We start from the raw sequence: 13,249 nt of genomic DNA on the forward strand, positions 1-13,249 counted from the left end.
ACACTTAAACATCTGTAAATAATTGCTTAAATGTTAGTCAGTTAGTTTGGAGGGTTTTTATGTGAAGGGGGGGGTGAAGGGCGAAGGGCGAAACTTTAATTCTTAGTCCCCTACCTGGTCGGAGAGGCGGGGAGCGGGCAATGCCTTACCGGGTCGCCGTGCAGTAAGCTCCGGAGCGCTGTGGCGGCCGACTCCCAACATCGCGGCGCTGGTTGGAGCTCCGACCCCGGCAACTCTATCCCTGGCTGCGCGGCGCTCCAAATCCAGCGCGGCCCCCAGCTCCGCGATGTTGTGAGTCGGCGGCCACAGCGTTCCGGAGCTTACCTGCATGGCGCCCCGGTAAGGCATTGCCCACTCCCCGCCTCTCCGACCAGGTAGGGGACTAAGAATTAATGTTTCCCCCTTCACCCCCCCCCCCCCCCCCCCCCCCCCCCCCCCCCACATAAAATCCCTCCAAACTAACTGACTAACATTTAAGCAATGATTTGCAATGATTCCCCGGTCTCCGGGGAGGAGGCAGCCGCTCCAGACTTATCAAGCCGCCCGCGCTACCTACCTAATCTACGCTAAAAATCTTCTTCCGAAATCCGAAAAATTCCAAAATCCGAGAAGTGTCTGGTCCCAAGGCTTTCGGATAAAAGGTTGTGCACCTGTACTGAGCAAATTCAAGTAATTTTCTATTCATCGTTACTTAAAGATTATAAACCAGCTTTGCAGTTTTATGTCTCGGCTGAATAATTATAATAATAATAATAATAATAATAACTTTATTTATAAAGCGCTTTTAGACAACATCAGTTACCACAAAGTGCTGTACATGGGAAGTCAACAAAAAGTTATTACAAACTACTAAAACCATTAAGACGACAGGACTATAAAAACAGTAAAAATTAAAAGACATTAAAAGCACTAAAACAGGAACAATGTCTCAGCCAGTGTCGAAAGCCAGTGAATAAAAGTGAGTTTTTAGGGAGGATTTAAAGATGGACAGTGAAGGGGCCTGTCTGATCTGCAGCGGCAAGGTGTTCCAGAGTGCCGGGGCAGCAACAGAAAAGGCTCTATCCCCTCTGAGCTTCCGCTTAGACCTTGGTACCTCAAGGAGCAGCTGATCCGCTGACCTGAGGCACCGGGCAGGAGCATATAGGTGGAGCAGCTCAGAGAGGTAAGGCGGGGCGAGGCCATTCAATGATTTAAAAACAAATAAAATAATTTTAAAATGAACTCGAAAGTGCACTGGGAGCCAGTGAAGGGAGGCCAAAATTGGCGTAATGTGCTCCCTCTTTCGAGTTCTGGTTAAAAATTGAATAATTCCAACTGTTACTATCCCAAGTGTCGTGATCTCTTTTGGACTGACATCACAGGAAACTCGGAAAGATTCTATAATCTTCAAAATGGTTAGCAATTAAAAAAACATATTTTAGATTTCTGGTAATTGAAAAATAAAGAAAACATGCATATACACGAAGAGTCACAACAATAATGTACTGTAACACTTGGTACACTTGAAGAACTGATTTCTTGGTATGGATAAAATATAATGGACACTACAAATTATAGAATCAAGCTTCATTGATCAACAGATTATAGTGCATTACAATAAAAGTCCAGTTTGAAAATACTTCAAAGTTCTTTTGTTTCCACCTTTTATGGTGGAGCTGGGCGTCTTGAACATTTAAATGCCTTGGTGTTTGCACTCAATGTTAGCAATCTTTCCATATATACCAGATCACTCAAAGGAGGCTGTGGAATATACTCCCCAAGTGTAGTTTGCAGCAGAAATTTGGCTGCATCTTACCTTTGCACCAGAAAGGAATAGACACCACAATAGTAACCAGTGGCTCTACAATTCAACCAATATCTATAAAGACCTGTGTCATTGCCCCAATGCTATTCTTAATCTTTCTTGCTGCAAAGTTGTAGTTTAACTCAACAAAACTCCCATGGAAGCAGAGCTAATTGGAAAATGTTCAACCTACAGTGACTACATTCCAGAACCACGGTCAACCGAAAATCAGCAGTTGAGCTGCACTATACAAATGACGCCAATCCTGTATATTGCTCAAGACTGAGCTCCAAAATATTGCGTACTGTTTTGCCAAAAGATATCGCACGTTCAATACCCACGGGACCAAAGTCTCCACTGCACCATGCAGTCTTTCAAAGAAACAAGTTTCGCAACAAAAATATTCCTGGAAAATATGCACCCATTGCCATTTATCAGGTATCCCTGGATCCATGTAGATGGATCAGGTCTAGCAGGTTTCCTTGCTGCTTGGATAAATGATGATCACTGGGACATAGTTGTGGCTTTATTTTCAATAAACAGCCCAAATGATTAAATTTAGTTCTAAAACTTGCTGTGGTAGGATCTATAGTCTTCTTACTCTGTTTTTTCCCCTAATACCTTATTGAGGAAATGTTCTTCCACTGATCAAAGGCAAACTTTTCTCGAATGTAACTTGCTGTGTAGCATTGATGATTTTAGAACACTGGGTACCAGGAATAAAAAAATCTGACATTCGCATGCTGAAATAATTTCCCACTTGGCAAAATAAGGGAATACCAAAAGGAAGACTGTTTTCTGAATAATTTTAATATGTCCTATCTTGACAGCAACAGAATGTCTGGCTGAAACACGATAGGATGTAATAATGTAAACCAAATAATTTCTGCAAGAGAAGAGAAACAAGGCAAAAATAGTTCAATTAAAGCATGGATATTCCTCTATTTTATCTGACAGAAAAGAAAACATAAAAACTTAAAATCCACCACTTTTCAATAATTCCTTCAAAATACCTATAGTACTGAGAACATGCACTGCGGATGATCTCCGCAGAGGCACAGATGTGGCACTGGCTGTGGCAAAGCGATGGCAGAACGTCGTCTGACACGAGCGAACGAGCTGAGAACGATTTCCCTTACAGAATGAAACTTCTTTATTCCTGAAAGAATATCCTTTCTAGTTCTTCAATCAAATATCGACAATACTCAGGCAGATATATCTATCATTACCCTTCCATATTTCATTCAAACCCTTCCATCCCTATCCTTCTATGACATTTCTCAAACAGGAAGGTATGAAGGAAAGGCTATCCTGACATTTGTAATCATAAATCTGAGGCATCACAACACGCTGTATACTGACTTACCTAAGGAACTGGATTCATGGTAGCATAACTGAGCTATTATTGGAATTCTGAGATAACCTTTTAAACTTTTGAATGATTTGTATTAGTTAAATATTGTTATAATTTCTAACTTTAAATCCTTTAGTAGTAAGGGAATAAGACATTAGCATGTTATCGCTGGCAGTACTAATTTCTCTATTGCCAGCCTTCATAGGATAGTCTGGGAAACTGCATTTGACGTTGTGACCTGGCTCCCCAAATTACACTTGCAGCCGGACACAACATGCTTTCCTTTGAATGAATCTTATTGCCAAATGGACAAGCATTATTCAAGTATGGGCCTTTTATACTCAGTTGCATCTATTTACATAGGCCTTCATCTTGCACCTTGCAATGCCAAGTTCAGTCATCCGAGACACCCTGGTTAAATGTAAGGAATTGAGGGATGAAAAACGTGAACAATAGAAGTCGGTAAAATTAAATAACTTGAGGCAGCATAAGCTGTAAAAATAGGATAGAAACTATTTTAATGGAATAAAATATTTGGATGACAAGAAAACTTAAGTTTTGTTTCATTGTTTTGCTCACTTTGAGTGTCATTGCAACAGCATGCTTCTTCTTTGGCTGTTGTCATAGTCTCCACACCTTGTCATGCCTAGGAAATTAACCTGGATACACTCTTCTTCATGATAGTTATGCCGAGATTTTGCATCAGCAATCCATAGAAATCATCCTGCTACTGGTTCAGAAAACCAGAGCTCTGAGGAATTGAAACAGTGCCTCAACAGAGTCAAAAAGTTGACTCCTCCTTACATGGATGTGAGATGAATAATGAGATGAGGGATGACGTGTAATATTAATGCATGAGTCATTGGCATTGGGTAATGTGTGTGGTTGAGATGGAATAAGAACTAAGGTGGAAACAAAACAGCAAGAATGCCAGAGAAAGAGCAGATGACAGAGGCAGAGATGAGAGTTTTTCACTGAAAGTTTGATAAATGATATAGGTTTTAGGGATATGAAGTTACCCTTTGTCTCTATGAGAAACTTTCTGATTCCTAAGCCCTTCACAATCCTTCCTTACCAATGGCAGTTCTTCACAACCAACCAAACTCACTATCTCAGTAGGCAGAAGAAGACACTCAACAACAATGAAGATTTTTTTTTAATTTATTAATTTTTCATGATAGGCACATAACTGTCAAATCCAGCATTTATTGCCCATTCCTAATTGAGATTATGGCGAGCCAACTTCTTGATTTGCTGTAATCCTTCTGGTGAAAGTACATCATGCCATTAAGATGGGAGTTCCAGGATTTTGACTTGTTGAAAATATTTCCAAGTCGGAAAGATTGTGAATTTTCTTAGTATCTGCTGCCCTTGCCCTTCTTAGTGGTAGGCTTCTTGTTTTGGTCAATACTGTAGGAGTGGACGTTGTGAGTAATTGTAATGCCATTTTGTAAGTGGTACTCGATGCATGGTTGGTACAAGGAATCAATATTTGGGGTGGTGGATGACAATCCAGTCAATAGCCTTGTCCTGGATGGCATCTGTTGTATTATTGGAGCTGCACTCATCTAAGTAAGTAGGGAGTATTCTGTTATACTTCTGCTTTGTGTCTTAGAGTTGGTGGGAAAACTGAGGTGTAAGGAAATGAGTTACTTACTGCATGGAATCCAGGCCCTGACCGACTATTTAAGTGGCTGGTGAGATTATGCCTCTGGCTAATGGTAAGCCATGATGTTAATATTTGCAATGGTAATGCAATTTCAATGTAGTGTGGTGGTTAGACTCTCTTGTCAAAGAGAGTCATTGACTGGTACTTATCTGACCATGTTCAAATGTTCTCTAGGTTGTGTGACATCATAAGATCATAAATGTTTGGAACATAATTAGGCCATTTGGTCCATCAAGTCTACTCTGCCATTCAATCACGGCTGATCAATCTCTCCATCCTTACCCCATTCTCCTGCCTTCTCCCCATAACCTTTGACACCCATACTAAGTTCCTTGAAAGTGACAACACAGTAGTCAGGGGATGAAGTAGGTGTCTGAAACGCTTGCCTTCACCAGTCAGGGCTTGGGTCGTCATGTTACAACTGTACTAGTTGTTGGTGAGAACACATTCTGAGTATTTTGGGCAGTTCTGGCCACCCACTTTGAAGAAGTGATTAAGCTGGAAAGGGTGCTGGGGAGGGGGAACATTTATTTTTATGAACAGAGTAATGAGTGCTTGGAATGCACTGTCAAGAATGGTGGTGTGGTGGTGGAGGCAGATTCGATAATGGCATTTAAGAGACTTTTGAATAGGTATGTGGATATGGAGGGATAAGGATTTTGTGCAGGCAGATAAGAGTTGGCTTGGCGTCATGTTCAGCACAGGTATCTTGTGTCGAAGGACCTGTTCTTGTGCTGTACTGTACTAAATTTTAAAAATTCATGAGTTGTTACCAGCACTGAAGGGCTTGAGTTAAACGGAAAGGCTGGACTTGCTGAGACCTTCCTCACTGGAGGTTCTAGTGTGATATATGGGAAAAACATTATCCATAACCTTTACAGTATTTCAGTATGTCAGAGAAAGTCAAGGTACTTGTGATGCATTGATAAATACAAAGATAGTAACAATATACAATTTATTGAAACAGTTTGTGAAAGGTGATTTTTCTTAATTTTGTTCGGCATACAGCATCCTTTGTCATATTAACCCCACACCAACCTTAAACACAATTTTAAGGAATGTTGTCTACAATAACCCAAGAGGCTGCTGATGGCGAACTCGCTTATGAAAATATTCATATGTATTATTCACTGTATTATTCATGGAGTTGAACTTTTAGGTAGCTACACTTTCAAAGACTGGGTAGCAATGGCAACTAAAATCACTGCTGAGCTTTCCATAAAAATCAATGTTGTTTATAAAGTACCCAATGAATCATCAAGAGAACTCTCACTGGAAACATTCTCACTCTATTTTGTTTATATTATGACAAATCAACTATTCCCTCAATTTTAATCAGGAGGAAACTTTACTGTATGCATACTACATACACTGGATATTCTTTGTCTTCCATTTGCTGTGAAATAAAATTATGGTGATATTGTAAGCCATCTGGCAATTGGGCTTGTGATGGTGAAGAAAAGTGTTTAGTGTAATCTGGGAAATTATTGAAACATGCTGTTTTATGTTGCTAAGCACGTTGGAATGCCAGAAACGATAGTCTTTTAATTACACAGGTAGTTTATTTTTCTATACCACCAAAAATGACGAATTAACAATATTACCATGTCCTTTTGATATTTCATAGCTGCAAATATTACAAGTAGATAGCAGACAAACAAATAAGCAAGCAGTGACCAGGCCACTGAAGCAAGACAGTCATAATAGTAACTAACTTACACTGATTGTATGGACAGCTGATATCTGCAAAATACAATAGGGATTTCTTTAGAAAAAAGCCTTCCAGTGCTTGGCAAACAAATGCACCACTACACTTCATTTAGTTTCACAGAGTCTTTAAAACAATGTTGCAGTGTTAAATGTCAATGGCACAATACAATAATTGTACAAAAATGGTTTGCCATACACTTGGTTTAGCTTGAAAGGTATTTAACATTTGTTTGTATATATATATATATATATAATCTAAACAAAAGCTTTTTATAAATGACCAAAAGGCCAACTTTTCTTAAGGCCAAGGCATTAGCTTCTACAGTTAACAATCAATGAATGCGGGATGCTGCATATGACATTATTATCACACCCATACTTAGCACTAATTTGCTCCTTGTAGTGCTGCCTGAATATGTGACCTTTCTTTAAAAAATCAGCTATTTATATTTATTGATAGAAATCCAATAACTGGTAAATGTTTAAAATGTGTTTAAAGCATCTCTGTTGAATCCTCACCCTCTGAAGTCTGCAGTACAAGTGTCTTGCTGTATGGACCAACTCCTGCCTTGTTGAAAGCTTTCACTCGGGAGCTGTATGTACTGTTGAAATGTAGACCATCAACAGTGCACATTGTTTCTTTTCCAACATAGACCTCCTGTATGAGAAAAGCAGAAACAAAGTTAAAAAGATTAGCTTTGGTTGCACATCAATTTTTTGCCAGTGATATTTAGTAAGTGGTCCAACTGAAAAATACTTTACAACTGCACTTTGATGTCCTGACTGAATTTTCCATCAATAGCTTCAACACTTGCAATTGACTTTTTTCCTCATGACTTAGCTATATTTGCTATATTCTAATATCCCCATTATTACCAGCAGACTAATAAGATTATTTTTCAAATTCTGAAACAGACATGCTTTAATTAAAATTTTATATTTCCAATATACTGTAAGAAAAAACATTTGTTTGCAAGCATAATATACAATTTTCTTTGTCATTATGAGTTAAGCACAAACATCATTGTACAAGTCATTAGGTTTTGTTTTATATGTATAAAACCCCAGTTAAAATCACATCCAATGAGTTCAAGATAGAAATCAAGATACACTTTATAGAAAGGAACACGGAACATTAGTTTTATGTTCTTATGTCCTTATGTTTTAAACCAATGTAGGAACAGAAATTACATAGGAATGGGGAGGGTAAAAGAATATAAATGCTACTATCATGTAATTGTTATCTAATATAGATTCTACATTCAGATAGTTATGCTTTTTTTTGCCTTGCAAAGCAAAACTCTATATTCTACCTACAGAACTCTAATTCCTTTCTTATATTGATTTCTGTTGATTGATAAAATGCTGAAGGCTCTGAATGTGCAGTTTCTTCAACCTGAAGATAATTTCACGATGGTACATGTGCACCAACAGCCAACTATTGTGTGCCGAGAGACCAACTTTGTGACAAAATTTCAGAACAAATCAGCACTTGGTAAAAAGAAAATGTAACCACGTGATTTTGAATTATGTTTAATTTACATGATTTCGTAGAATGCTGATAGAATAAAATGGATTTTCAGCATATTTCTTTTGCCTAGGAATTTAAAAGAAAAAGGTAATTTAAATTCATTTTCAGTACTTATATTTATTTGCTGGAGTGGGCTCAGTGGGACAGGCAGCAGAGAAGGAATGGGTGACGTTTTGGGTCAAGACCCCTCTTCATAATGAGAGTCAGGGAGCGAGGGTCTAGAGATATGGAAGGGTAAGGTATGAAAACTACAAATGAAAGCAGATGATAGTAAGGAGATGTAGAATGGTTCATTGTTGGCCATGGGGAAGATGATAATGAGGCATACAATCAGTAAAATTTTGTCAGGACAATGAAACTAGTCGGAGAACTAAAATGGGGGAGGGGACGGAGAGACAGGAAAAGCAAGGGTCACGAAGTTAGAGAAATCAATATATTCATACTGCTGGGTTGTAAGCTGCCCAACCGAAATATGTGTTGGGCCTCACCCTGGCTGTGGAGGCCCAGGACAGAAAGGTCAGTATGGGAATGGGAGGGGGAGTTAAAGTGTTTAGCAACCCACAGATCACGTAGTCCTCGGCGGACTGAGCGGAGGTGTTCAGCTAAACAATCGCCAAGCTTGCGCTTGGTCTCGGCGATATATATCACACTTGGAAAGTGGATATAGTAGATGAGGTTGGAGGAGGTGCAAGTGAACCTGTCTCACTTAAAAGGACTGTCGGGATCCTTGGATGGAGTAGATGAAGGAGGTATAGGGACAAGCGTTGCATCTCCTGTGGTTGCAGGGGAAGGCACCTGGGGAGGGGATAAATTAGGTAGGAAGGGATGAGTTAACCATTAGGTGGGAAGGGATGAGTTAACCAGGGAGTTGCAGAGAAAACGGTCTCTGCGGAAAGGGGTGGGGATGGGAAGATGTGGCTAGTGGAGGTGGCGAAAATGTCAGCGGATTACGTGATGACAATGGGGACTCTGTCCCTGTTGCAACTTGGGGGAAGGAGAACAAGAGCAGAGTTCATGAACCGAGGATATCCCCCAGCTCCACTCTTGCTCCCCCTTCCCCCCCCCATTTGAAAATATGCTTTTTTTCCCATTAGTATACTTAAATGGTACTACTAAATCAGCCTTCATGTTCATAGGATATCTTTCGTGTTTTTTGGAGTAATTGCAGAAATTAGTTAGCATCGGCAGTAAAAAAAGAAATTCTAGCTAAGCCATGTTGTGCAACATGCATGTTACTTGTTTACACAAATCAAATTTACACCAATTGGTTATTTGCTAGTTTCATTAGAAAGTACAGGTCCACCATTGAATTTCCGGCAATTGATGGTTTGGTGTCTACTTTAATCTGGTCAAAATCACGAGATTACACTTGAAATCGCCCCCACTCCCCAGAAGTCCTTCCCACCAAAATGAGGCACCTAGACTGCATAAGGCAGCCGATCTTAACCTCATTGGGACATCCACGCCAATCGGCGGGTCAAATTTCCCCCCAGTGGCCGTGGCTCTGGACTCTGGAGCCAGCAGATCCGTTCTCAAAGCAGCCGTCCAATGGTTTAATATTTCTTTATTTATCACTGCACAGTGACATTCTTTTTATATATTTACACATGCAGGTGTCACCATATTTTGGCTCAGCCAATCAGAGGGTCGAATTTGCTGCATGTGGCTGGAACTATAGAACTCTGGCCTGACCAGAGCTTGCAGTTCTGTTCCCATAGCCAACTTCCGCGGCCAATTGGCGGGTCGAATTATCCCCCTCCGGCCCGGGCTCTGGAACTCCAGCCTGCCCAGTCAGCAGATCGGTTCCCATAGTTGACTTCCAAGGCCAACTTAGCGGGCCAGTATTCCATTCCTTCAGCGGCCTAGGAGGACCGTTCTGGTACCTTTGGAATTCTCTCGGAGGCCGTGACCTCTGTTCGTCCAACAAAATGTTTAATCCAGAAAGGCTCTGGAACGAAGGTTGCCAGAAAATCGGTGGTGACTAACTAAATTTTGTCCGAATAATTTAGTAAATTTTAGCTCAACAAATCTTAAACTTCATATAAATCTTAATGATGATGAAGAGAATACAATGAAATAAGTAACATAGGTAGTTCTGCTATAACATGATAGTTGTATTCCTAAAAAAAAAAAATGGTGTTCTAAAAAAACATAGTAAAGCCGTGTCAGTGGAGGAAAAGGGGTTAAAAATGACGTTGTTTCCGATAGCAATATGTTTATATTTGTTACTGCAAACTAAAGGTCATATATTACATTGTTTAATAGAGTATCATTGTACGTCAGATGTGGTGGCCTTATCAATTTCAATGTCCACCCATGGTTAAAATGACAACTGTCTGCATGGAAACTTTTTTTTGTCCCATATAGTGTTTAAATCCACGACGGCTTTTTTTCCTATATGTCAATTTCCAAAAGTAACTTTTGAGTGGTTCTCCAGTTCAATCAAAATCACCTTATAACCATTCAGCCCACGTAATACAAATAATGTTCCCTAATTTATCATGTGCATTATATTCAATTTGTATTATAACAGAACTACCCTGTGCAGCCATCATTCATTGCAAAAACTACTTGAGCATTGGTTTCCGCTCAAACATAATGCTTCTGTCATGTACTGAGAGCTGATTTGTTAGGCACTTCTGTTTCCAACTAATCATATCACACACTTCCTTTTTCATAACTATTTCCTACCATATTTATTTTTCACAATACTCACTCTAAATTGGCCACCAATTCCATCATCCAGCTCCAGAATGTAGCCCTCCACTTGAACTAATGAAAGTGATGGTTGTTTCCAGGACAATGTAGCACTGTTGTTGCGCGTACCACATTCCTCCAATTGCAGGATTGGGGCTGATGGCACTGGAGAGGGAACTAAGCAGAAATTGTGTAATCTAGGAGACTACAGAAAATTATTCCCAACATGTCATCTCATGAAGTATCTGGATTTAGCCAGAGGGCTATTTGGCCTTCATTTAAGCCCACTTAGAATTTCAAAAACTAACTGCAAATCGGTTTTATTGTGATTGTTTCAATACATTTTGCAGGCTCAGTAATATCTATGCCATCCTAAATTTGTTTTGTGGAATGTTTTGGAAGTCATAATGACCTAATTATGACTGGTCTATGGCTCTCTGGTTAAGCCTTAAGTTTTCATTGTACAGTGCCCTCCATAATATTTGGGACAAAGACCCATCATTTATTTATTTGCCTCTGTACTCCACATTTGAGATTTGTAATAAAAAATCAAAAAAAAATCACATGTGGTTAAAGTGCACATTGTCAGATTTTATTAAAGGCCATTTTTATACATTTTGGTTTCACCATGCAGAAATTACAGCTGTGCTTATTTTGTAATAAAAAGACCAAGGAAAAAAACAGCTGATGACATGTCTCTTAAAGTGTCCAACAGATCAGAAACATTGTCAGATTTTCTAGAAAGGCCATTTTTATACATTTTGGTTTCTCACCACTGCAGAAGATTCATAAACAGAAATACAAGGCTACACTGCAAGCTGGTTAGCCGCAAAAAATAGGATGGCCAGGTTACAGTTTGCCACGAAGTACTTAAAAATCAACCACAGTTCTGGAAAAGGTCTTTTGGACAGATGAGGCAAAGATTAATTTATATCAGAGTGATGGCAAGAGCAAAGTATGGAGGCGAGAAGGAACTGCTCAAGATCCAAAGCATACCACCTCATCTGTGAAACACAGTGGTGGGGGTGTTATGGCCTGGGCATGTATGGCTGCTGAAGGTACTGGTTCACTTATCTTCATTGATGATACAACTGCTGATTGTAGTAGCATAATGAAATCTGAAGTGTATAGACACATCCTATCTGCTCAAGTTCAAACAAGTGCTTCAAAACTCATTGGCCGGCGCTCCATTCTCCAGCAAGACCATGATCCTAAACATACTGCTAAAGCAACAAAGGAGTTTTTCAAAGCTAATAAATGGTCAATTATTGAGTGTCCAAGTCAATCATACGATCTGAACCCAATATAGCATGCCTTTTATATGCTGAAGGGAAAACTGAAGGGGACTAGTCCCCAAAACAAGCATAAACTAAAGAGGGCTGCAATACAAGCCTGGTAGAGCATCACCAGAGAAGACACCCAGCAACTGGTGATGTCCATGAATCACAGAATTCAAGCAGTTATTGCATACAAAGGATATGCAATAAAATACTAAACATGACTACTTTCATTTACATGACATTGCTGTGTCCCAAACATTACGGTTTGGGCCACAATTTCAGTCCCCTGAAATTGGGGACTATGTATAAAAACTGCTATAATTTCTACATGGTGAAACCAAAATATATAAAAATGGCCTTTAATAAAATCTGACAGTGTGCACTTTAAGCACATGTGATTTTTTTTCAATTTTTTATTACAAATCTCAAATTGTGGGGTACAGAGGCAAATAAATAAATGATGGGTCTTTGTCCCAAACATCATGGAGGGCACTGTATTATGTTGAAACAATTATAAATGGTTAAGAGGTTACCAATGCTATAAAATCCATATCATTTTATCTTTAAAACCTCTGTAAGTTGCAACGTATAAATCAAACTGTTGCAATTAATTTATTTAAATGGAAATTATCATCATTTGTTTTTGAGACATTACAACGAAGGAAAAAATAAGCATTTTAGTTGGAAAAGAAAGGTTTTTATTTAGCATTATTGGAAACTTCTAGACATTGAACATCAAAAGTGAAAACTGCAAAAGATGGCACAACATTCAAAATTATTTTGTTACTTCTCAGCAAGACACCTGCAGTCTGGCACTAATAGATTAGGGGCCTTACACTCTATAAAATGAAGAGAAAATGGTTACCAACATAACGGGCATTAAAAAGAAAGTCCACAAAGGAACCATGAATTCCAAAGTTGAACAGTTTATTTTAAAACAATGGTCTGAATTTAATTATTTATTTGGTCTCGTACAAGATGATGCTGACATCCAGAACATATTTTTCATACAATTTGGCTAAATGGTTACCTGTCAAAATTTCCAATGCAGTATTTATTCCACCATGCACATATCATCGACTAATACAGGGGTCGGCAACCTTGTTCTGCATAGAGGCTGGGACGCATGTCTGTGATCAGATGGCGGGCCACATCTATCACGTGTACACATGGGTCCCGCTCCCATCCCGCCCCGGTTTGGCAGGTGTCAAATCACGTGTTCACA

The 13,249-nt window shown here is 39.3% G+C and overlaps 1 protein-coding gene across 3 annotated transcripts in view; it reads right to left on the bottom strand.

The window, feature by feature from the left end:
• trim9 (tripartite motif containing 9) overlaps positions 1-13,249 on the bottom strand; it is an 81,201-nt gene that overhangs the window by 6,809 nt on the left and 61,143 nt on the right. For 2 of the 3 annotated variants that reach the window (XM_055640393.1, XM_055640394.1), the window contains exons 6-7: positions 10,764-10,921; positions 7,036-7,174 (exon numbers count right to left, since the gene is read on the bottom strand). In XM_055640393.1, the coding sequence (XP_055496368.1) occupies positions 7,036-7,174; positions 10,764-10,921 (297 nt within the window). Of the gene's footprint in view, positions 1-4,190; positions 6,550-7,035; positions 7,175-10,763; positions 10,922-13,249 lie in introns of those variants that run through there. The other variant, XM_055640395.1, reaches the window with a different exon arrangement.

Source organism: Leucoraja erinacea, chromosome 9 (assembly GCF_028641065.1).
Source record: "Leucoraja erinacea ecotype New England chromosome 9, Leri_hhj_1, whole genome shotgun sequence".
NCBI lineage: Eukaryota > Metazoa > Chordata > Chondrichthyes > Rajiformes > Rajidae > Leucoraja > Leucoraja erinaceus.